This window comes from Pipistrellus kuhlii, unplaced genomic scaffold, assembly GCF_014108245.1.
Source record: "Pipistrellus kuhlii isolate mPipKuh1 unplaced genomic scaffold, mPipKuh1.p scaffold_m20_p_23, whole genome shotgun sequence".
In the NCBI taxonomy this organism is placed as follows: domain Eukaryota; kingdom Metazoa; phylum Chordata; class Mammalia; order Chiroptera; family Vespertilionidae; genus Pipistrellus; species Pipistrellus kuhlii.
In genome coordinates, this window is record NW_023425522.1 from 1688270 (window position 1) to 1713938 (window position 25669).

Genomic DNA, 25669 nt, shown 5'->3' on the forward strand with positions numbered 1-25669 from the left:
TGGAAAGGGCGACAGAAATCTTTTTGAAATTCAGATTAAAAGTTAGTAAACCTGAGGTGGGTTCTGACTGCATTTTACACCAAGACATGCCTCTGCTTCAGGTGTAAGGACCACATTCTGATGATCAAGGTTGGAGAGAGTTAAGATTGGAAAGTGTGAACCCTGGATGGGCCTTAAAGAGTATCCAGTCTAATCCTTGCACCGAGACATTGGGTAACTAGGCCTAAGTGGGAGGAGAAACCTGTGGATGACCACACAGGAATGCAGGGGAAAAGCTGACCTAGAAGTCAGTGAGCTTAGACCAATGGCTATAAAAACAACATTGGTCAACATTAGCACAAGAGTAACCAACACACCTTAACATCTCCAGGCCCTGGAACACATTGCGCCACTTGATTCCTGTTGGGGGAAAAGAGAGCAAGTTAGGCATATTACTCCTCATTATTATCATTCAGTTAAAAGACATACAAGGCTTGCCCAACTGGCTTGGCTCAGTGGCTTTGCATCGACTTGTGAACCTGTGTATTCCCTTGCGGTCATTCACAGGCTTAGGCCTAGTTACCCATTCCTGCTTAGGCCTAGTTACCCAGCATGTTCAATGCAAGGACTATACTGCCAGGTTCGATTCCCAGCCAGGGCACATGCCTGGGTTGCAGGCTCAATCCCCAGGGTGGGACATGCAGGAGGCAGCCAATCCATGATTTCTCTCTCATCATTGATGTTTCTATCTCTCGCTCCCTCTCCCTTCCTCTCTGAAATCAAGAAAAAAAAGTATTTAAAAAAAAATGACACACACAAGGCTTATAGGTCTACATAATAAATATATAATCATAAAAGTGCATGAGTTTTTAATAAACATTAATATACCAGGCATATATATCCTAATTGGTAGCCCAGTGCATGAATTTATGCACATTAAAAGGAAATTACTTAGAAGAAATATTTTAATATCACTACTTGCCCTTTCTCTGTAATAGAAGTGTCAACCAAATTCACAATTGACAATGACAGATGGAAACACACATGTGTGATTGGCACCAGCTTTACATGTATTGCTCATGCGTGAGTCAACTTAGCCTTCTATAGATATAGAACAGACTTGCTTCATTAGACCTGCTTTCTGAGTTAGCTAAACTTTTTTTAGCCCAGTGATGGAGAAAGATTTCCTATCAATAAACCCAAGCGTTTCCTGCAGAGTTGCCACATAGTTAGAATTATGACCTAAAAGTCACGCAGGTTGCAACCTGCTGTCCAGGCCTGTCAGTGGTACTAAGACCAACCTTATCCCTTATTACATAGGGCCTATGTGAGGTAGATCCGTCCACATCCTTCGCTTGAAAAGTAATAGTCAGTTCACCCACAGTCATCATAGCAGCACCTCATGTCTTGCCTCTGTTTGGGCTGTGGTTTCAGGATCAGTAAAGGGGCTCCTTTTTCTCAGGGCCCAGGAAAGGGAGGTCTGAATGGGGGTGGAACGGGGCAGGAGAAGAAGCTGTTTGATCCGGCAACCAGGCATGTGCCCTGGCTGGGAATCAAACCTGGCAGTAAGTCCTTGCATTGAACATGCTGGGAAACTAGGCCTAAGCAGAAGAAGCCTGTGAATGACCGGGCCCTGGAAGCTGTTTGATCCTGATAGTGTGGGAGCAGTTAAACAGAGCGAGGACGTGCAGGAACAGAAGGTCATGGGGGGGAAGCCCGGTGCCTAGCAAAGGACAGTCAGCTGCATGCGGGACCCGCCCCAGGTGACCTTTCCTCCCCGCACATCACTGGCCGCAGGGCTTGGACTCCTGACCTTTCTGCCCAGAGATAACATCGAGGCCGAGTGGTACTCAGCTCCGGGCCCAGAGGAGCAGCAAGACCAGCCCTGCCGACCTCAGGACCAGCTGCATCGGACAGCCCTCCACCCCGTCCATCAGTCAGAGGACACCTGGGAAACGCTGCTGTTCTACTGAGGACCCTGCGCCCTACCTCCAGGAGCTGGCCTGTGCCTTCCCTTTCCTTCCCCTCCCCTCCCCCTCCACCCCCCTCTTACCCCCTCTCCCTGTCCCCTCTCCCCTTCTCCAGGCACATTTCAGCCTGGAGCTGAAATACTACCGAGGCCTAATCGTCCTGCCTGGGCACATTGCCATTAGCTGCCTCATGTTCAGTCTCCAAGGGCCCTTTCTTTGCCTCTAAAACGTGTTTCCTAAGCCCACTGCTTCTAGGAATGACTTCTACTTCTCCCTCCGTGATTTACCCGATCAACGTTCTCTCAGTCTGGGTCTGGACCCGAACGCTTTCCCAGCCAGAACCCACGTCGTGAGGTTACTGAGCGCAGGTTTGGTGGCCCCACGGGTCACACACATGGTGGCGGGCACCCCTACCGCAGGGGCCTGCCTCCTGGGGCGGAGAGCCGGGGAGCAGGCACAGGAACCCCTCACCTGAACGCGGAGCCGGTCCTGGCCCTGAGCCTCCTCGACAGGGCAGCCACCGCCTGCTGCAGCCCCAGCCCCCTCCGGCAGTCACACCATTCCTCTGGCTTCACTGTCACTGTGTGTGTTTGATGGAGCCTGTCCCATTGGTCAGCTCAGTCTGTTGAAACATTAGGCCTAACCTGGCTGCCTTTGGAAGACACACAGATTTCCTGTCTCCGTCTCAAAAGGAACGTTCTTTAGGAATCTCAGAGCTAACGTTAACGCGTCTGGCGATGGGTCATTCTGGTTTCTATTGGCAACGTTTAGGATAACTTTGGTTACACTTCCCTCAACATGTTCAAGGCTGACATTTCAGCAATGACTGGCTCTTGAGCAATAGTCTGACACCTGCTGTAATTTCTCACCGTTCTGTCCTGGTGTGACCTCCGCGTCCCCTCAGGTGGCGAGGCTCAGGTGCCCTGAACCACCGGTGACGGGGTCCCTCTCCAGCCGGCCTGGCCCCGCCTCCTCACGGCACAGACACCCCGGCCTGGCTCATGTCCGGCACTCACAGCGCCAGCTGCTTACTGTCATCGGTTACAGTTATTTTCCCTCCGGCTTCCAGGTCTTCGGGGCTGGGCCAGACGACACCCCCGCACCACCCTCCCTGTGGGACCCCCGGTCAGGGTGAGGCACCGCACCGCCTGGCACCCACCGGCCTGCAGAGGATTTCCTGCTTCACCGTCACCGCTTTGACAGCAGCCGCCTCCCTGACCCCCGTCCAATGGCACTTCTCATTCAGCTCGGTCTCCTCCTTTTAAGCCTGCTGCGGCCGTCAGCCGTGAGGGCGGCAGACAGTCTAGCCTGTCCATGACCCCGCACAGACCCCCGGGAGGTCACAGCTCCTCAGGGCCCGGCCGCGGTGCTGCCCCAGGCCCCTGTGGCGTTGCTGCGGAGAGTGTGGGCCATGCTCCTCTCAGGGAAAATCACGCACTGCCCTCTCAGCCGGAGGTGCCGATCCTTCCTTTCAGCACGTTTTAAAGGGGGAGCACTGCTGACATTTGAAAAAGCGCGGGAGAAAACGGCCAGCGATGATCTGTTCCTTCTTCTTTTTTTTTTTTTTTTAATATATTTTATTGATTTTGTACAGAGAGGAAGGGAGAGAGATAGAGAGTTAGAAACATCAATGAGAGAGAGTCATCGATCAGCTGCCTCTTGCACACCCCCCACTGGGGATGCGCCTGCAACCAAGGTACATGCCCTTGACCGGAATCGAACCTGGGACCCTTCAATCCCCAAGCCGACGCTCTATCCATTGAGCCAAACCGGTTTCGGCTGATCTGTTCTTTCTGATGAAGAGAGCGCGCGGCCGGCTCTCAGGCGGCTCTGGGGGAGCAGGGAGAGCGCGGGGTGTCCCTCAGAGCCGCCGAGGCCATTCTCCGCTCAGACCACCGCTCTGTCTGCGGCTCAGGGCGCCCCTCCGGTCTGGCTGCGTCCAGGCTGATCCTCGCCTGATCTGCACCGGACACGGCCGCCTCCGGGGAAGCCTGCTCTGTTGCCTTCACACCCACAGGGCAGCGCCCGCTTTCCAGCGCCACGTGCAGTGCTGTGTGAGGCGGCCCTTTTGTTTAAAGGACGAAACATGACGTCACGTCTATGAGATGAAGTCCATCAAACTTGGGGGAGATTTGAGGAGGGACTTTTTTTCTTTTATTTTTTTAACTAGAACCTGGTGCACGAAATTCATGCACTGGAGGCGGGGTCCCTCAGCCCAGACTGCACCCTCTCGTAGTCTGGGAACCCGCAGGGATTGATTGCTTGTGGCAGACGGACATCCCTCTCACAGTCCGGGGCCCGGCAGTCAGGGACCCCTCGCTCCTTACCGCCTGCCTGCAGCGGAGGAGGGAGAGGCGCTCGCCACCAAGGCTGCGCTCCCCGCGAGAGCCGGGCTTCTGGCTGAGTGGTGCTCCCTGTGGGAGCACACTGACCACCAGGGGGCAGGCGCTCAACGCAGGAGCCGCCCCCTCCCTGGTGGTCAGTGTGTGTCATAGTGACGGGTTGTTCCACCAGTAGTTCTGCCCTTTGGTTGATTTGCATATTAGGGTTTTATTATATAGGATTTATTTTTATTGATTTCAGAGAGGAAGGTAGAGGGAGAGATAGAAACATCAATGATGAGAATCATTGATCGGCTGCCTCCTGCACACCCCACTCTGGGGATGGAGCTCACACCCGGGCATGGAACTGAACCTGGGTCCCTTCAGCCCACAGGCTCACTTTCTATCCACTGAGCCAAACCAGCGAGGACAAGGGGGGTGCATTTTAGAAGTGATTTCAGAAGGACAGGGAGTCAAACACTTCACAATACCTTTCTCTGCTAAGAGTTCATCATTCAATGAAAGATTTCAGTTTTTTAAAATGTGTTCTTGTCATTTTATTTTTTTTCTGAAAACCATTTCTAAAAATTTGAAAATAAAACCACAGTCTTTTCTTCTTATAAAAAAAATGAAAGACAACCTACTGAATAGAGGAAGATATTTGTTAACGATATATTGGTAAGGGATTAATATATAAAATATATAGGGAACTCATACAACTTAACATAAAAAATAACAACAATCCTATTAAAGAAACTGGCAGAGGACCAACACCTTAAGTGTTCTCATGTTTCCATGTTTGGACACAGCCCTGGCTGGTGTGGCTCAGTGGATAGAGCATCTGCTTGGGGACTGAAGGGTCCGGGGTTCGATTTTGGTTAGGAGCACATGCCTGTGTTGCAGGATTGAGCCCCAGTGAGGGACATGCAGGAGGCAACCGATCAATGATTCTCTCTCATCATTGATGTTTCAATCTCTCTTTCCCTCTTCCTTCTTCTCTGAAATCAATAAAAAAAAAATATTTTAAAAAATAGTATCTTGCCATTTGCAACAACAGATGTATATAGAAGGTATTATGCTAAGTAACATAAGTCAGACAAAAACAAATACCATATGATTTCACCTATTGTACTTATATGTGGAATCTAAAAAACAAAATGAGCCTATAAAACACCTGACCTCGAAGGGCCCCCTGTACCAGGAGGAGCTCGCCCCAGGCCTGCCCTCTGATCCCGTCTCCAGGCCCCTCTGCTCTGCTCCAGCGCTGAGCCCTCCTGTGTCCCTGTCCTGAGGGGGCTGGTGCGGCCAGTCCATCCCGCTGGCTTTGCCACACTTTGACTTTTGATTGAAGGCTTTCCCTCAAGAAGATAAGAATGTATCATCTCACCAATAACAATAGGTCAATCTCTGGAACGTTAAAAAGGCAAAATAATATTTTGATGGGGCCTGAACAACGTGAGCCTCAAAAACCTGTGTGTGCAGATAACAAGAAAGCAGTTATTGTGACTACCGGACCGAAAGGTGGGACATTTATTAGAATCAGCACCAGTGTGTGTGTTACCTGTGCCAACAGAAATGCCTTCCTCTGCCTCTGCCTCTGTCCCTGTCACTGTCACTGTCCCCTTTCCCTCTCACCAGCACGGCCGCCTTTTCTCCGAATCACAGCACCGTGTGGACTCCGGCCCGGCTCAGTGCTACCGTGTCCCATTCTTACTGGTCTCAGCAATGCTCGTGGCCTCTCACTTTAGTCTTAGGTTATCAAAACTTTATCAGTGCAGACCCTGACTTAAATCTGCTTTTTTCCTCGTCACCTCCCATACCCAACTCCCTCTGAAGCATAGTGGTCCCTCCTTTGGAAAAGCTGCTGTTTGAACTACTCTGTTATTCTTAGACAGTCTCTTAATCTGTAGGTCACCTCTGTTATTTCTTTAAAAATATAGATTTTATTGATTTTTTTACAGAGAGGAAGGGAGAGAGATAGAGAGCTGGAAACATCAATGAGAGAGAGTCATCTCATGCTTGCTGCACACCCCCACTGGGGATGTACCTGCAACCAAGGTACATGCCTTTGACTGGAATCGAACCTGGGACCCTCCAGTCTGCAAGCCGACGCTCTTTTCCACTGAGCCACACCGGTTTTGGCACCTCTGTTATTTCTAGACTGTAAAGTAACTCTGTTTTTTGCTTGAATAGAAAAGATAAACTTAACTGTCTGACCTTGCAAGCTAGCCATCTAACTGATACGCTGGTATTGATGGCAGGTGCCTGTATAGATATGATACTCAAGATTACAGGTGTCTGTATAGATACGATATGTATTCAAGGGTACAAGCTGTGTTACATAAAGAACTGGAAGGATATATAGAGGAAACACTCCCTCCTGTGTTTGTTCGGAATGTGACAGATAATCTGCTCTGAACCTGCACACAATGAAGAGGACTCCTAACCAATGGGCTCATTAGGCTCTTGTCCAGCACGCTGACTTGCGATACCACATCTCCACCCCAATCTCTGCTTCCTCTGTCTTCCGCTGAAAATGGTGTTGCAGGTACTGGCTCCTGCCGTTTTGATGAGTTACTCTGTTTGTTTCTCTCTGTCGGTCTGTCTTTTATTCCAGGCAGGCTCAGCCAGGAACCCGAGGGTGGAGGGAGTTATTTCCCTCCCCTCTGAGGATCTTATATGACCTGGAAATCACCTACGAGGCCCTTCCCAGAAACCCCATTACTAAGCAGCGGCATTTAGGGGAATCCCATCAACTGACTGGATTAGGGGTGTGATTAGAAGGCTCAGTATTTAATCAGGTACATTCTTTCTGAATAGGTTATGGACGCAATGTAATGTCCATAAAAACCCCAGCACTTTCCAGATCAAGTAGATTTTTTTCAGCGCCTGAATCAGGTAGAGCCTTTGTCATCAGAGCAGAAAGCTCATCTCTGGGTGGAGCATTAACATCCTAATGAGACACGTGGCACATGAAAAAACAGGTGAATCTCAGCCTCTACGCACTTAGACCTCATCTTCCCAGCCTCCACTGCTTCAGAGCTGTTCCCAGCCTTTTCCTGGGCTGCTTGCTCCCTGCGTGAGGAGCGTTTCTGGTGAATCACCTGGATTCCCATCTTGGGAGGCGCCTGGCACGCCTGCACCCATGACACTTGCAGTGTAAACCTTTTCTTCTTCACCAGTTTCAGTGGCCTTCTCAGAGGTGACATTAGAACATAACAATGAGGTCAATTTCTTGGGTGCCTATTGCTCCCTTATCTAGCTGTATAGTCTTGTGCTCACTGCATATTGTTTTAAAAACTACTTATTGATTAATAAAGTTACTTCTTTCCCCATTACTCTGTATTGATGTTGTTTTTCCATAATTTTTTTTCGTATCCTTGCCTTTTATACTCTCAGAGTTTTTAGAATCACTATTAAACATTTAAAACAGGAAGTAGAAGGTGTCCCAGACACATGTACACACTTTCACAGCTGGCAGCCCAACTGATGCTGCTTTCTGTTCAGCCAGACTAAGCTGTGAACAAGGGAAATTCATCCTGAAATGCTCCTGGGAGTTCGGGAATACAATTGAAGCACAAACACTGTCTTTATAATTATTCAAAGTGTGTCTACATTTTTAGGATGTCCCCAGTAACGGGTGAAACCAGACTAACCTTTGAACAAGGACAATTTATCCAGTAGACTTTTTAAAAATATATATTTTATTGATTTTTTACAGAGAGGAAGAGAGGGATAGAGTTAGAAACATCGATGAGAGAGAAACATCAATCAGCTGCCTCCTGCACACCCCCCACTGGGGATGTGCCCACAACCAAGATACATGCCCTTGACCGTAATCAAACCCAGGATCTTTCAGTCCACAGGCCGTCACTCTATCCACTGAGCCAAACCAGTTAGGGCTATCCAGTAAATTTTTATGGGCAAACAGAAAAGCACAAAACCAGCAGCCACTGGCGAAGGTGCACAAATATCAAGCTAAATGACTTTTTTTTAATGTATTTTATTGTGTGTTTTTTTTGTTTTTGTTTGTTTGTTTGTTTTCAGGGAGGAAGGGAGAAGGATAGAGAGTTAGAAACACCAATCGGCTGCCTCCTGCACACTCCGTACGGCAGTGTTTTTCAACCTTTTTTGGGCAAAGGCACACTTGTTTCATGAAAAAAATCACGAGGCACACCACCATTAGAAAATGTTAAAAAATTTAACTCTGTGCCTATATTGACTATATATAAAGTAATTCTCTTGAATAGGAATCAAATAAACACAAAGAAAGTATTTTATAATTACTTTATTATGAAATATCAAGTAAACAAAATAGTGAAAAATTATAAAATTCTTGTCTTGTCTGCACCTACGGCACACCAGGCAACATCTCGCGGCACACTAGTGTGCCGCGGAACAGCGGTTGAAAAACGCTGCCTTACGGTGCCTGCAACCTCCCCACTGAGCCAAACCGGTTAGGGCTCAAGCTAAATGACTCTCGATGTTTGCTTCAGGTTATCAGCAGTGCGTGGGCCACAGGGGTCATCTGCTTGAATCAGACACTGGCAAAATAGTCATTTCTGTGGGTCCTTTTACATTTTGAAAATGAACGGTATGATAATAAGCGCTGACGCTAGAACCGTTCAAAGGGCGAAGCCTTTGGGGCAGAGCCTGGCGCCGGGATGGGAAAAGGACAGCACGTGCTTTCCACTAACTCAGGTCTTTCCCAAACTCATAAACAAACACCCATATATTTCACATTAGATTTATTCACATTAAAGACACACCAAAAGGTGTTCGGAGGCTCTGCCCCAGTGACTGGTCCGCGGCCTGGTCGGCGGGGACCGGACCCTCCGTGGCGCGGGGCGGGAGGACCTGGAACTGCCAGAGTCTCCGGAGCGGAGCTCCTCTCCAGCGTGACCGCCAGGCCCGGAGCCACAGTTCCAACCCGGAGAGACCTCCAGGTGGATGGCACGTCCTCTATGGAGCGGCGGGTGTATGTGTGTGTGTGTGTGTGTGTGTGTGTGTGTGTGTGTGTCCAACTCCGTCCCCAAGCACGTGCTGGGCTGTGCTGAGGGTCCGGGGCGGGCGCGGAGCCTGCGCCCGGCGGCGCCAGCGGGGGCCTGGCTCCCAGCCTCAGCCCCTCCGCCCGCCCGGCGCCGGGCTCCACAGCGTTTGGAGCGGGTCCCCGAGCCCGCGGCGCCGGGCCCCAGAGCGTTTGGAGCGGGTCCCCGAGCCCGCGGCGCCGGGCTCCACAGCGTTTGGAGCGGGTCCCCGAGCCCGCGGCGCCGAGCCCCGGAGCGTTTGGAGCGGGTCCCCGAGCCCGCGGCGCCGAGCCCCGGAGCGTTTGGAGCGGGTCCCGAGCCTGCAGTCAGGGCGCCTCGCCGCGCGCAGGGAGCAAGGGTCGCCCGGCCTCCGGCGGCTGGCGGCGCGCCTACCTGGCCGAGGGCGGGGAGGGCGGGCCGGGGCGGGACCGGGAGGCGCCGCCGGCCCTGCCTCCCCGCTGCCCGGCACTCGGGCACCGGGCGCGGTGGCCGCATGGAGACGCCGGTGGAGCCCGCGGCCCGGCCCCGAGCCCCGGAGGCCGCCCCCGAGCGCCGCCTGCGCTGGCGCCACGTCCGAGAGGAGCTGCGGGCGCTGCTGGTGCTGGCGGGCCCCGCGGTGAGCCGGGCAGTGACCTTGTCCCCGGGCGGGGGGCGTGGGGCCGGGACGGTGGCCTTGTCCCCGGGGCGGGGGGCGGGGGACCGGGGGACCGGGGGGGTGGGGGTGGCCGGGGCCGGCACCGGGGTGCGTGCCCAGGGGGAGCTCGGGCGCAGCTGGCTGGCGCGGCTTTGGGGGCTCAGGCAGCGGGACCTGGGGCAGGAGGGGCTCGGCCCGCCCTCTCCTACCGGCGTGTACTTTGAGAAGCAGCAAGTCACCCAAAACGCCGAACACCGGGCACCGAAACCCAGCCCGGGGGCCGAGGGAGGGAAGTCACCCGGAGGGTGGGCAGGCGGCTCCCTGCGGGGGCCTGAGGGCTCCCTGTGGGCTGAGGGCTCCCTGCGGGGGGCTGAGGGCTCCCTGTGGGCTGAGGGCTCCCTGTGGGGAGCTGAGGGCTCCCTGTGGGGGACTGAGGGCTCTCTGTGGGGGACTGAGTGCTCCCTGTGGGGGACTGAGTGCTCCCTGTGGGGGACTGAGGGCTCCCTGTGGACTGAGGGCTCCCTGTGGGGGCTGAGGGCTCCCTGTGGGGGCTGAGGGCTCCCTGTGGGCTGAGTGCTCCCTGTGGGCTGAGGGCTCCCTGTGGGGGGCTGAGGGCTCCCTGTGGGCTGAGGGCTCCCTGTGGGGGGCTGAGTGCTCCCTGTGGGCTGAGTGCTCCCTGTGGGCTGAGGGCTCCCTGTGGGGGGCTGAGTGCTCCCTGTGGGGGCTGAGGGCTCCCTGGGGGCTGAGGGCTCCCTGTGGGCTGAGTGCTCCCTGTGGGCTGAGTGCTCCCTGTGGGGGGCTGAGGGCTCCCTGAGGGGGGCTGAGGGCTCCCTGTGGGGGGCTGAGTGCTCCCTGCGGGGGGCTGAGGGCTCCCTGAGGGGGGCTGAGGACTCCCTGTGGGCTGAGGGCTCCCTGGGGGGGCTGAGGGCTCCTTTGGGGGGCTGAGGGCTCCCTGGGGGGGCTGAGGGCTCCTTTGGGGGGCTGAGGGCTCCCTGTGGGGGCTGAGGGCTCCCTGTGGGGGCTGAGGGCTCCCTGAGGGGGGCTGAGGGCTCCCTGTGGGCTGAGGGCTCCCTGTGGGGGCTGAGGGCTCCCTGTGGGGGGCTGAGTGCTCCCTGTGGGCTGAGGGCTCCCTGTGGGGGGCTGAGTGCTCCCTGTGGGCTGAGGGCTCCCTGCGGGGGGCTGAGTGCTCCCTGTGGGGGCTGAGGGCTCCCTGTGGGCTGAGGGCTCCCTGTGGGGGGCTGAGGGCTCCCTGTGGGGGGCTGAGTGCTCCCTGTGGGCTGAGGGCTCCCTGTGGGCTGAGTGGTCCCTGTGGGCTGAGAGCTCCCTGTGGGGGGCTGAGTGCTCCCTGTGGGCTGAGTGCTCCCTGTGGGCTGAGGGCTCCCTGTGGGGGGCTGAGGGCTCCCTGTGGGGGGCTGAGGGCTCCCTGTGGGCTGAGGGCTCCCTGTGGGCTGAGGGCTCCCTGTGGGGGCTGAGGGCTCCCTGTGGGGGCTGAGGGCTCCCTGTGGGGGCTGAGGGCTCCCTGGGGGGGGCTGAGGGCTCCCTGTGGGCTGAGGGCTCCCTGTGGGGGCTGAGGGCTCCCTGTGGGGGGCTGAGTGCTCCCTGTGGGCTGAGGGCTCCCTGTGGGGGGCTGAGTGCTCCCTGTGGGCTGAGGGCTCCCTGTGGGGGGCTGAGTGCTCCCTGTGGGGGACTGAGTGCTCCCTGTGGGGGACTGAGGGCTCCCTGTGGACTGAGGGCTCCCTGTGGGGGCTGAGGGCTCCCTGTGGGGGCTGAGGGCTCCCTGTGGGCTGAGTGCTCCCTGTGGGCTGAGGGCTCCCTGTGGGGGGCTGAGGGCTCCCTGTGGGCTGAGGGCTCCCTGTGGGGGGCTGAGTGCTCCCTGTGGGCTGAGTGCTCCCTGTGGGCTGAGGGCTCCCTGTGGGGGGCTGAGTGCTCCCTGTGGGGGCTGAGGGCTCCCTGTGGGCTGAGGGCTCCCTGTGGGCTGAGTGCTCCCTGTGGGCTGAGTGCTCCCTGTGGGGGGCTGAGGGCTCCCTGTGGGGGGCTGAGTGCTCCCTGCGGGGGGCTGAGGGCTCCCTGAGGGGGGCTGAGGGCTCCCTGTGGGCTGAGGGCTCCCTGGGGGGGCTGAGGGCTCCTTTGGGGGGCTGAGGGCTCCCTGGGGGGGCTGAGGGCTCCTTTGGGGGGCTGAGGGCTCCCTGTGGGGGCTGAGGGCTCCCTGTGGGGGCTGAGGGCTCCCTGAGGGGGGCTGAGGGCTCCCTGTGGGCTGAGGGCTCCCTGTGGGGGCTGAGGGCTCCCTGTGGGGGGCTGAGTGCTCCCTGTGGGGGGCTGAGTGCTCCCTGTGGGCTGAGGGCTCCCTGTGGGGGGCTGAGTGCTCCCTGTGGGCTGAGGGCTCCCTGTGGGGGGCTGAGTGCTCCCTGTGGGGGCTGAGGGCTCCCTGTGGGCTGAGGGCTCCCTGCGGGGGGCTGAGGGCTCCCTGTGGGGGGCTGAGTGCTCCCTGTGGGCTGAGGGCTCCCTGTGGGCTGAGTGCTCCCTGTGGGCTGAGAGCTCCCTGTGGGGGGCTGAGTGCTCCCTGTGGGCTGAGTGCTCCCTGTGGGCTGAGGGCTCCCTGTGGGGGGCTGAGGGCTCCCTGTGGGGGGCTGAGGGCTCCCTGTGGGCTGAGGGCTCCCTGTGGGGGGCTGAGTGCTCCCTGTGAGCTGAGTGCTCCCTGTGGGCTGAGTGCTCCCTGTGGGGGGCTGAGGGCTCCCTGTGGGCTGAGGGCTCCCTGGGGGGGCTGAGGGCTCCTTTGGGGGGCTGAGGGCTCCCTGTGGGCTGAGTGCTCCCTGTGGGGGGCTGAGGGCTCCCTGGGGGGGCTGAGGGCTCCCTGTGGGGGCTGAGTGCTCCCTGTGGGGGCTGAGTGCTCCCTGTGGGGGCTGAGGGCTCCCTGTGGGCTGAGTGCTCCCTGTGGGGGCTGAGGGCTCCCTGTGGGCTGAGGGCTCCCTGTGGGGGGCTGAGGGCTCCCTGTGGGGGACTGAGAGCTCCCTGTGGGGGCTGAGGGCTCCCTGTGGGGGCGGAGGGCTCCCTGTGGGGGGCTGAGTGCTCCCTGTGGGCTGAGTGCTCCCTGTGGGGGCTGAGTGCTCCCTGTGGGCTGAGGGCTCCCTGTGGGGGCTGAGGGCTCCCTGTGGGCTGAGGGCTCCCTGTGGGGGCTGAGGGCTCCCTGTGGGGGCTGAGGGCTCCCTGTGGGCTGAGTGCTCCCTGTGAGGGCTGAGGGCTCCCTGTGGGCTGAGGGCTCCCTGTGGGGGGCTGAGGGCTCCCTGTGGGGGCTGAGTGCTCCCTGTGGGGGCTGAGGGCTCCCTGTGGGCTGAGTGCTCCCTGTGGGGGCGGAGGGCTCCCTGTGGGGGGCGGAGAGCTCCGGACAGGCCCACCCGGAGCCGCTGAGCCGGGACGTGGGGGTTCCGTCCCGCCGGCCCGGCCCCCGGGGGTCATGCTCAGCACAGTTTGGTTGAGTTTATTTACTGAGTTCTCCAGGGAGGGCTCTTTCTTCGTTCTCTAGTAAAGCAATGCGGGCTTTAAAACCACAGGACCCACGAGAAATGTGACCCACCCTGCGCCCGCAGGCGGTGGTTTCCAGTCCGCAGGGTGAGGTCGGGCCGGTGCCACCTGCGTGGCTTCAGGGCGCAAACAAGCCCCCGGCCCCGCAGCCCCGCGCCTGCCAAGCCTGTGGCCAGGGTGCCCCTGGCAGGGTGGCCATGTTCAGGTTCTGGGGTACCCACTGTGGGGTGCACAGTGGCGCGAACACGGCCAGGGGCAGCGCCCACGGGCAGGAAGAAGTTTGTGGAGCTCCCGCAAAGGGATCGAGAAGGCAGGACCAAGATCTCCGGGGGTGGGGGGTTCGGGGCGTGGGGGGCCGCCAGGTCCCCAGGTCTCAGCAGGGGGCCTCCCCTGTGCCCTCTGTGCACTCGCCCAGCACGTGAGGGCAATCACCTCGTGGGCGTGCCACCGCAGTGCCACCGTGAGGAGGGCTGGCGAGGCTGTCACTGCCCGGCAGCTTTGGGAGACCAGCCGGACGGGCCCTCACCGCTGCCCACTCCCGCAGTGACCAGCCCCCTTGGCCCAGGACCTTCCCGGCCTCCAGGGCTGAGCACTGGGCTGCATGCTACGCCCTGTATGTTGTATGTCACTGTGTATACGAACATAACTGCATTACGTACCAGTGTGGTTCATGCCTTGTAAAAAACAGAAAGCCAAGGTAAGCAAGAGAAAAGCTCTGCCATTTCAGCGCTGGGAGGAAACTTGGCACTGCCCTTCCAAGTCTGTGTTTCTGTGGCTGCTCTACCAAGCGAGGTCAGAGGCTCCGGCACCTGCTTAGTCCCTTAGGATTGTACATGAGCCCTGCTGCTCCCGTCTCCATTCCCGGCGCACAGCCCTCCCCCGGGGCCAGTAGAGGGGTGTCCTGGCCTCTGTGCCCTCCCGCACTCTGCTCTCCGCCCCTGTGCTGGACAGGACGCCTGGTCTGGGTTCCCTCTGACCCCTCTCCCGCCCCATCGCCCTACGCCTTCCAGCCGAGCCTGCGTGTCCCAGAGGGCTCACCAAGGTGGCAGCGCCCAGCACCCTCCCAGGGCCTTCCCCCGGGGCCTGGCAGAGGGCAATGCAGGACAGAGCATGAGCTGGCCCGCCACGCGCCCGCAGGAAGCTGTGGGGAGGGTGCGGGTGTGAGGGAGGGAAGGGGCCGAGCCGTGGGTGTTCCCACCAGACTTCCTCTGTGTTAACAGCTCACCGCCCGCTGATTGTCAAAAGGCTGGAAAACAGTCCCGAGGGGCCCGCCTGTCCCTGCGCAGCTGTGCCAGCGAGACGCCGGGACCGGCCCAGCCGGGCGCTGGTTTCATCAGCAGAGAAGGGGGTACACAGGCGCTGGGAACCGCCAGGGCTGCGGGCAGAGGCCCGCTGAGTGAGGAGCAGCTGCAGGCGCTGGCTGGGCTGCGGGCAGAGGACATGGGACAGGCAGGCCCAGGCTCGACCTTTCTCTCGTGGGCAGTTTGGCCACATCTGAGCCCTGCGGTTCGGGCGGTTGAGAGCTCTGGGCTCTGGGGGACAAGCCCGGGTGCAGGCAGTCAGTCCCCGGGGCACACAGTGTCCGGGATGGGCAGCTTTGAAGGGCCAGGCGAGGGTGTGCTTCCGGGAGGGAGAGCCCACTGGGTCCTCCATCCTGAAAGCTTTTTAAAAAATATGTATTTTTATTGATTGCAGAGAGGAAGGCAGAGGGAGAGAAAAGACAGAAACATTAATGATGAGTGAGAATCATTGATTGACTGCCTCCTGCGCACTCACTCCTCCCCACTTGGAATCAAGCCTGCAACCTGTGCCCTGACCGGGAACCTGGGCATGACCTCCTGATTCATAGGTTGATACTCAACCACTGATCCACACTGTTTGGAATGATTGTTGTTTTTTAAGAAAGGGGAAAGGAGAGGGAGAGAGAGAGAGAGAGAGAGAGAGAGAGAGAGAGAGAGAGAGAGAGAGAGAGAGAGAGAGGGAACGCAACATCGATGTGAGAGCAAAAGTGGAACTTTGATTGGCTACTTCCTTCACACTGCCTACCAGGGATCCAGCCTGCAACTCAGGCAAGCCAGCAGCCTTCAAGCACATGGGGTGACCCCCAACCAACTGCCTTACTGGCCAGGGCAAGAGGGTATGCTTTTATTGACTTGTGAGAGAGAGGAAAGAGGGGAGGGAGATGGAGAAAGAGAGAGAGAAACATCAGTCGGTTGCTTCCTCCCATAGGACCCGCCCAGGGATCAAACCTGCAGCCCAGGTCTGTGCCCTGACCGGGAACTGAACCCGGAAACGTGTGGTTTCCAGGCAGTGCTCCCGCTCACTGAGCCGCCTGGCCAGGCGCCTGGAGGGTTTCAGGCTGGGAACTTGGGGCAGGTCCTGTGGGTTATCTCAGCAGGACACCCTCCGGCTTCATGCTGAGGCACCAGGATGGGGGGTGTTCCCCTGACTGCGGCTGCCCGTGGTGGGGCTGGCACCAAGGGCACAGACGGGCTCCGCTGTCGGCCGCCCTGCGGTGGGAGATTTAAGCTGTTTACCTCTGGCTGGGAGAAGTGTGAACCCTTTTCCTAAGCGTCCTTGCTTAGGAAGGCAGGACTTTGCAGTTACTAGATGGCTTAAACGGCTTGTGTGTAAACTGCTTGGCCGTTAGCTGTCTGCCTCAGTTTCTCTGTGCCGCCTGCCCTGGCCCGCCGCCTGCCTCAGTTTCTCTGTGCCGCCTGCCCTGGCCCGCTGGCCTGCCTCAGTTTCTCTGTGCCGCCTGCCCTGGCCTGCCGCCTGCCCTGGCCCGCCGCCTGCCTCAGTTTCTCTGTGCTGCCTGCCCTGGCCCGCCGCCTGCCTCAGTTTCTCTGTGCCGCCTGCCCTGGCCCGCCGCCTGCCTCAGTTTCTCTGTGCCGCCTGTCCTGGCCCGCCGCCTGCCTCAGTTTCTCTGTGCCGCCTGCCCTGGCCCGCCGCCTGCCTCAGTTTCTCTGTGCCGCCTGCCCTGGCCTGCCGCCTGCCCTGGCCCGCCGCCTGCCTCAGTTTCTCTGTGCCGCCTGCCCTGGCCCGCCGCCTGCCTCAGTTTCTCTGTGCCGCCTGCCCTGGCCTGCCGCCTGCCCTGGCCCGCCGCCTGCCTCAGTTTCTCTGTGCCGCCTGCCCTGCCTCAGAGACACAGAATGTGTGTGAGGCTCCCTCCGGACGCTCCCTGCTCGTGGTGGCTCCATGTCAGGTCACAGTGAGGTTCAGCCCCACTACAATCCCACGGAACGCGGCCGAGGATCGGGTTCCTCAGAGGCCGTGTCGGATGAAAAATAATATTGACTCGGTGTTTCATGGCCAAAAACGATTAATTTGGGGGGAAATAAAAAGTTGGGATAGACCCAGGACTAGGCCAGGAGCCTAGATAAACCAGTCAAAAGAGGAGCCCCAGCAGCCAGGAGGTTCTGGCCCCAGGCTTCTGCTTCCTCCCCAGGAGCCCAGGAGCCGGGGGCGGGTCCCAGCCAGAGGGGTCAGGGGTTGCCCGAGGGGAGACCCAGGGCTTCGGGCCCCAGGTCTGTCCCAGGTCCCTTCATGCATCACTCCTGTCGCAGCCCGCCCCCCTCCTGGGTCAGTCCTGGGACTATCCTGGGAGCCGTTCACCACTCTGCCTGCGCCAGTGAGAAGCCCTCACCAGCAGGGGCTCCATCCGGGTGCAGAGGGCCAGCGCAGCTCGCCCAGGCCTGCGAGTCTTCTGCCAAGTCTGGAGCTTTATGTCCCGCCTCCACAGGCAGGGCGCTACAATACCTCCCTCACAGCACGCCCTGGTCTGAAGGGAGCTTGAAATCTGGGGGTGCAGAGGCTGGGTTAACTTTTCCTCCCTCCCCAAACCCTCCACACACACACACACACACACACACACACACACGCACACACACCCTTTGGCACTATCTATGAAATACAGTTATACCTCTAGGGATTTCTCTGAAAGGGCCTCTTCCCCCAAGTGTACAAAGAAATGTGTGTACGTAAGAAGTTCATTCTGTGGACACCTGTGGGTTTAGTTCATAAGTGATGGTGCATTCATACAATGGGGAAAAGGGTTGCAACCATTGTGTGCAGACGTTACAAGCTGTGTGCACACTGCTCCGTGGGGAAGTGTATGCAGAGGGAGGAGGAAGTTGAGCGGAGGGACAGTTAGGCCAGAGAGCGTTGTCAGCACGCTTTCTTCTGCAGGGCTCTCAGTGAGGAGTGCAATACCGTATGTCTCCCAAGAGCCCTGGCCCCGCCCACACCCTGGTCCCGCCCACAACCCTGGCCCCGCCCACAGGCCCATGTTCCTGAGTCTCAATCATAGTATTTATCAACCCAAATGTCACTATGCGGCACATGACTGTATTCCCACCAGTAGACGGGCGTTTACCCTAAGAAAACGCCGTTCTCCCCCCTTTGTGACCGTGTTCTGTGCAACGTGATCTGTAACATCCAAACCTGCGAAGCAGCCAGAGGCCTGGCCTGGAGGAGCCCCCAGGCTCCACGTGGATCCAGGGGTGTCCGCGTGGCGCCAGCAGGGTGCGAGCGCAGAGCTCCGGAACAGGCAGCAGACCCTGGGCCGCTGATCTCTGTGGTGTGTGTGAAGGCTCAAAGGACAGGGACCTGAACAGATGGGAAAGATGCTGAGGTTACAGAAAAGGAAAAAGAGGGGACCTGGGACCTTTAAGTGACATAAATTCGCAGTTAGAGACACCGCGCTCCTGCGGACGAAGCCCCGGGGAGCGCCTGCGAGGCTGGCCAGGCCGACGGCTCCGCTGCTCTGGCTGCGGCTCTGGGGCGCTGGGTGCTTCAGAGCAGCCTCATGCACACGCAGCCCGCCCTCCTCTCAGGCCCGGTCTCCGCTCTCATTCCGGCTTGCTGCCGCAGTCACTCCAGAAGCAGCGCCTGTGGCGGAGCAGGAGGCCGGGGAGATTAGCGTCTTGTTTCCTGCAGTGAGAGAGGCTCTGGGTCACGGTCTGGAAGTCGGTGCAGAAAAGATGTGCTCTCCCCGCCCCCCTCTCCTTCCCCCCCCCCCCCCCAGCCCCTCAACAGGTCTTCCAGCTGAAGACTCTGCCCCCAGATGCAGATTTGGGGAAGGAAAGAGGGCTGCCATCTGAAACATGGGGGACTGGGGCGGCGACTGGTTAGGTCCCAACATCTCAGACTGACCCTCGGCAGTGCTGGCCGTGGTGGGCTGGCGGAGGGGAGGGCTAGAAGCTTCCTTGGAGCCGAGAAGACGGTGCTGTCTGTGCCCGGAACCCAGGAGGCCTTTCCCTGAGGAGCAGAGAGGGCAGCAGCAGCGGTCCGCAGGCACCTGCTCCCTTGCCTCGGGAGTGGCATCAGGGGATCCCACCTCTTGGACCACAGGGGCCTCCAGAGAGAGGCTTTCCCAAGGTGCCCTGGGTTTCCTGGGTCTGGCAGGGGGTCTGGGCCTGAGGAGAGGAGGGAGGTGGTTATAAATTAATGGAAGGAAATAAGATAAGAGTACAAACCGGCATTCCTGCAGGCGCCTGGAACGGTGAGGGAGAACAGCTCAGTGTCCCAGAAGCTGGGCTTGCTCTCCTAGCGGAGGAGTCCTAGAATTCAGGAATTAACGGCTCTGCAGACCGGCAACATGCCCCCCAAACCCCAGATCCCGCTGGTCTGGTCGGATGGTCTTACTTCCGCCTCGGCTGCTCTGTCTGTGGACCTCCTTGCTGGCAGTTGGGGGCTGTATTCTCTCCAGTTCTCACTGTGAATCTCCGAAGGCAGCCTCTGAAAATCTCAGAAAAAATACACATGTGATCTATGGCATGAAAATAGATTTGAAAAGCTGGGACTCTGAGAGCAGTTACACATGGGCTTTTAATGTTTTCAAGAAGCCCCCCAGCACCTCCCCATTCCCCGTGGGAGCCGCAGGGCTCCCTGGACCCTGGCACCGCTCCTAAGGAGTTGACTCAGAGGGCGAGGTGGGACGGGGGCGGGGAGTGGGGCGCCCCAGGACTCGCACTCCCCTCCTCTGTGATGGTGGGCATTCACATGTACCTTTCTGTTTTCTGTCTTCCCAGTTCCTGGCCCAGCTGATGGTGTTTCTGATCAGTTTCATCAGCTCCGTGTTCTGTGGCCACCTGGGGAAGCTGGAATTGGATGCTGTCACACTTGCCATTGCAGTACGTGTGGGACTGTTCTGACACGTCCGTGTTACTCGTGAAAGCCGTCTGTACGCGCTGCCTCTTGCTGTGCTTAGGCGTGACACAGCTTAGCCGCTTACTCCGCTGCGGTGTGCTGGCTCGCAGTGCTGCAGGTCAGAAGTCTGGAATGGGTGCCACTGAGCTCACTGAGTTCAGGCGTGGGCAGGGCTGCAGCCTTCCTTCTCCTTTGCCTACAACGTCACACATGCCCACTCTCTGCGGGTGGAGAGGGGACCTCTTTGAGGGGCCTTCGTTCTGTCTACCACACCAGCTTACTTGTAATCCATGGAGGTCTGGCTCCCATTCTTGGTCCCACATCTGGGGGAAGGGAATCGGAGAAGAAGGTTGAACGCTGGCTCCAGGAGACACTGTGTTCAGGGCCTGATTGGAGGCATGACGTCCCGAGAGCATGAGAGCATGCGTGGGAGCACTTTCTCCGGAGCCACGGCAAGGAGCTGGAGCTGGGACGGGTCGGTCGTGGTCCAACGTGCAAGCAGCTGAGGTCATGAGGATGGAGGTGTTCGGAGGCGCTCGCACCCTCTACTCAGGAGCCACGGACACCTGGAGGGCACGGACCAGAGCACCCCGGAGGAGGAGTTACAGGGCCTCTACTGCCAGCGGTTAAGGGTGGCATTTTGACAAACAAAAGGCAAGACCCTCCATCAACAAAAAGACTATGATTGGTTTATTGTAATAGCCGCTTTATTACAATGCCCTGGGACCAAACTGGCAATATCTCGGAGGTGTGCCTGTGTTAAAGAAAATAAAGCAGAGTGATGCCAGAGGAATGGCGGTGTGAGAGAAACCCTCTGGTTTCTTCCCTTAAAGTTTTAACAATTTGGACAACTGTAACTCAGCTTGGGATTCCCTGCTCAACGTACAGGCACAGCGGAGAGACCTTCATATGGCAGCATCTGAAGGTGGGCAAGTGGGAACAAACAGGGGAGGCAGGAGGGAGGAGGGCTCAGGCAAGCCGTGGATGCAGGGGAGGGGAGGAATCTGGTTGTGGCTGGTACTTACTTCAGCCGGGAGGAGCAGAGAGACTTGGTGAGCACTCCTGCAGAAGTGAGCAACATTGAGCTGCAGCTGAGCCCAGAGACCTGGGCAGGACACAGCCTTGAGCTGCTGCTGCAGTAGTCTGGCAGTTGGAATTCAAGGCAGAGAAACAAAGCCCCAGGAGTCCTGCCACCTGTAGACTCCCAGGACTCATCTCCCTTCAGCCTTGGTGTTGGGTTGTGGAGCACATTATTCACAAACCCGAGAACTGGTATGAAAGGGTCACTATTTCCCTGGTCCCTGGTTGGGGTTCACAGGGGCCTTGCAGAGGTCCAAGGTTGCCTTTACTGGGAGGTCAAAACAAAGAAGGCGGCTGGGTTCCCTCAGCCAAACCCATTTCCAAGCATCATGGCTATACCGATGGCAGCCAGAACCACTGCTGGGGTCAGCATTCTGATTTTACAGAGCTAAAGAACTCGTGATTTATTGCTACCTTCTAGAAAATTATAAAAAGACCTCTTCATAGTAATCAGCTAGAAGTGTCACTCATACATAGATGCCTAGAAAGAGAAGAAATCCAGCTAATATCATGAATAACCAGCTCAGAAACAAAATGAAAAATCCCCAGAAAACAAACTTAAACACATGAAAATATGTGATATAAGTGACAGAAAATTCAAGATTGCTGTTCTGAAAATACTTAATGAGATGCGAGAAAATACAGACAGGCAATTTAATGCATTCAGAAAACAAATTAAGAAACAAAACAAGTACTTTACCAAAGAAATTGAAACTTTATTAAATCACTAAACAAAATTTCTGTAGAGGAAGAACTCAATGAGAGAGTTTAATAGTGAACTAGTGAGCATAGGAAATAGAGCAGACCAGATGGAGGAAAGAATTAATCTAAGATGGAAATATTGAAGTGATGCAGAGGGAAGAAGAGAGAAACTTGAACTTAAAAAAATATATGAAAGAACTCCATGAGAACTATCTGACTCCAACAGAAAGAGCTATCTGAGAATAATAGGGCATACCAGGAGAAGAGGAGAGAAAAAAGGGAATGGCGAGCCTATTCAAACGAAGAGTAGATGAGAACTTTACAAACATATGGAAAGAAGTAAACAGAACACCTAGTTAACCCCAATCCGAAGAGGCCTTCTTCAAAGCACATTGAATTAAAACTGTCAAAAAGTAATGACTTTGCAAGACAGCCAGGGAAGAGAGGAAAGTAACCGATAAAGAAAATCTCATTAGGTTATCATTAGACTTCTCAGTAGAAATTCTACAAGCCAGAAGAGAGTGGAACCAAATATTCAAACGTCTGAAAGAGAGAAATTACCAGCCAAGAATAATAGCCAACAAAGTTATACTTTAAATATGAAGGCGAAATAAAGATTTTTCCAGACATACAGGAGCTGAGGGCTTTTACCACCAGAAGACCTCCATTGTAGGAAATACTCAAGGGCCATTCTACCTGAAACAAAGAACATAAGGTCACAACACTACAGGTGAGATCACCAAAAAACTTACAGCATCAACAAGGATAATTTGTGACAACAAAAACATAAAAGGAGAGAGGGAAGGTCTGAATTTGCAAAGGAAGATGAAGATCAGATGCTTTCAAAAGAAAAAGGACTACAGTATATACCCAACTTTAGATTTTGTAAATCTAACTAGAGGCCCACTGCACGAAATTCATGCACTGTGAGAGGGTGCAGGCCTCAGCTCAGCCTGCACCCTCTCGCAGTCTGGAAGCCATTAGGGAGTATCTGAGCAGGCCTAAGCTGGCAGTCAGACATCCTTAGTGCTGCCACAGAGGCAGGAGAGGCTCCAGCCACTGCTGTTGTACTCGCCAGCTGTGAGCCTGGCTTTTGGCTGAGTGGCACTCCCCTGTGGGAGCACACTGACCACCAAAGGGCAGCTCCTGCATTGAATGCCTGCCCTCTGGTGGTCAGTACACATCATAGCGACTGGTTATTCCTCCATTTGGTCAATTTGCATGTTAGCCTTTTATTATATAGGATGGTAACCACACACACACAAAGCTATATAATAAAAGGCTAATATGCAAATTGACCAAATGGAGGAATAACCAGTCGCTATGATGTGTACTGACCACCAGATGGTAACCACACACACACAAAGCAAAATGGAGAAACAGTGTAAAAAACAAAGAGAAAACAGAGGAGAGAAGTATGGAATAACACTAAACAAAAACAAAAGATAGAAACACAAAGGAAAACAACCAATGAAGGCACAGAGCTACCAGAAAACAGAAGATAAAATGGCTTAAGGAAATCCTCATACATTAACCATTACCCTAAAAGTCAATGGACTGAATTCACCATTAAAGAGGCACAGAGTAGCAGAGTGGATCAAAAAAACAAAACCCATCACCCAGCCAGCGTGGCTCAGTGGTTGAGTATTGAACCATGAACCAGGAGGTCACGGTTCGTTCCCAGTTAGAGCATGTGCCCAGGTTGCAGGCTTGATCCCCAGTGTGGAATGTACAGGAGGCAGCCGATCAGTGGTTCTCATCATTGATGTTTCTGTCTCTCTCTCTGTCTCTGAAATCAGTAAAAACATATTAAACACATACACACACAAAACCCGCCCATATGCTGCCTTCAGGAGACACAGCTAAACTACAAAGATAAAGGTAGATTCAAAGTGAAAGGGTGGAAAACGATTCTCCAAGCAAATCACAACCACAGAAAAGCAGATGTGGCCATACTTACATCTGATGAAATAGATGTCAAGATAACAAAGGTATCAAGAGACAAAGATGAAAATTTATAATGATAAAGGGGACATATGTCAAGAAGACAAAACACTTACCAATATATATGCACCCAACCAGGGAGCACCAAAATATATAGAGCAACTCCTAACAGAAGACATACAAAATGCCAACAGATAGGAAATTTTTTAACTTCACTAGCTATTAGGAAAATGCAAATCAAAACTGCAATGAGATACCATCTCTACCCCTATACACATCATTAAGACAGGTATTAACAAATTTTGGGAAGAATATGAAGAAAAACGAACCCTCATTCACTGCTGGTGGGAATGTGGACTGGTACAGCCACAATGGAAAACAGGCTGGTGCTTCCTCAAAAAATTAAGAAATTAAGAATAGAGTTAACATATGACCTAGCAATCCTCTCTTGGGTATTTACCTGAAGAACTTGAAAACATTTATTCACAAAGCTCTGTGTACCCCTATGCTCATTGCAGCATTATTCACAGTGGCCAAGGCATGGAGACAGCCAGTGTCCTTCCATGGAGGACTGGACAAGAAGATGTGGACGTATACGCTGTCGAATACTAGTCAGCCATAAGAAAAGACGAAATATTGCCATTTGTGACAACATGGATGGATCTTCAGAATATTATGCTAAGTGAATAAGTCAGTTAGAAAAGCTAAGAACCATATGATTTCACTCATGTGGGACAAACTGAAATTCATAGACATGGACGACAGTCTGGTGGTTACCAGAGGGAAGGGGGTGGTGGAGGTAAAGGGGCCACATATATGGTGACGGAAGATGATTTGACTTTGAGTGGTGGGCATACAATGTAACATACAGATCATGTATCATAGAAATGTACACCTGAAACACGTATGACCCTATTAACCAATGTCACCTCAATAAATGTGATTTAAAAAAAGAGGAAACCGAGACCTCTACTCCCATCCCAATGACTTGTCTGTCTTACTGAGAGTCCTGATCTAGAAATTAAACTGGTGCTCGCTTCGGCAGCACATATTCTATGATAAAATTAGAAATTAAACTGGAAAGTGAAACCCTGCATCCTATTATCGAACCTTAAAGTCAGAAAAAAAACCTAAATCCTCTCTGAATCTTAGATCAAACCAGAGAGAGATGTCCTTGGCCTCTGCCGGGTGAACTGGCTCGGCGTGGCCGAAGGGCCTGCTCCCAGCACCGCTCCTGCTCTCCGGCCTCCCCCACGCCCCTGGCTCTATGACAAGGCACACACAGCCTTCCCTGCCTGCGCCCTCCAGGCGGGTGAACTGTATCCGTGAACTTGGGGAGACCAGCACTCTGCACCAGTCCCCAGCACAAACGGAGTATTTGCTTTCAGGGAGCAAGTGGACAGCCGCAGGCTCCGTTTTCCTTTTTGGTTTTTGCTGTTTGGGAATTGGGGTAGAGGGGATAGAAATGTACTCAGCCAGCCTCCACCAGATTCTCTGGGTAAGGACGTGCAAGAAAGCTGGTGCTTTCAGGCTGGATGGGGTGGCTGCTGCCCGCACCTCCCCGCAGACTCTGGCGGAGGCAGCAGGTTCCAGACAGGCCTGCCAAGCCCCTCCCTGACTTGGGGCTGCAGCCATGGGCTCCCCAGAGTCCAGGAACCCCAGGCTTTGCCGACCTGGTCAGACCGGCACATGTGGGAGCCCCTGGCATTGGCCTTGACTTCAGAGACCGGCTCTGCATGCCAGAGTCCTTTGGGACATTGGAACAAGCCAGGCTTGGTTTTGAGCAAGTGGACTTACCCGCCTGGCGTCCTGCTAAGTGCCTGCCCTTAGGAAGGATCATACTCCTCTGAAATTAGGGAGCAAATGCTGAAGAGTAAAAAAGAACAAGGCTGAGGGTAGCCTCTGGTCTAGACTTCTCTGAGTGTGTGCCCGCCCTCTGTGCCCGCCCTCTGTGCCTGCCAGCGGACTCTGCAGGCGGAGGCCTGCAGCTCCCCGGAGGCCGGCCCAGCTCGCCCCTCCTGTCTCCCCGAACGCTGAGCAGCCTCTCCTTTGCATCTCTTTCCAGGTGATCAATGTCACTGGGATCTCCGTGGGATTTGGCTTATCTTCTGCTTGCGACACCCTCATGTCTCAGGTAAATGGAGCCCAGGCCCCTCTCTCAGTGACCCGGGCGTCTCCCTGGGCGTCTCCCTGAGCGTCTCCCGGGGTGCATCTGGAAGAGCCACGGGCAGGAAGGGTTGAGTGCTCAGAGCGACACATTCTGAATCCCTGGGGCCTGCTCCCCTCAGTGTGGCTGAGGCCCCTCGGCTGTGGGGGGCGTGCACCTCTGTGTGCCTCCTCAGA

The 25669-nt window shown here is 55.7% G+C and overlaps 1 protein-coding gene across 3 annotated transcripts in view; it reads left to right on the top strand.

The window, feature by feature from the left end:
- Positions 1–9756: 9756 nt before the first annotated feature.
- Positions 9757–25669, top strand: part of SLC47A1 (solute carrier family 47 member 1) — a 40912-nt gene continuing 24999 nt past the window's right edge. Inside the window, exons 1-3 of one of the 3 annotated variants that reach the window (XM_045586503.1) lie at positions 9757–9913; positions 19483–19584; positions 25392–25460. In XM_045586503.1, the coding sequence (XP_045442459.1) occupies positions 9791–9913; positions 19483–19584; positions 25392–25460 (294 nt within the window). In that variant the 5' untranslated portion in view covers positions 9757–9790. Of the gene's footprint in view, positions 9914–19482; positions 19585–20107; positions 20526–25391; positions 25461–25669 lie in introns of those variants that run through there. The other 2 variants (XM_045586504.1, XM_036452482.2) reach the window with 2 other exon arrangements.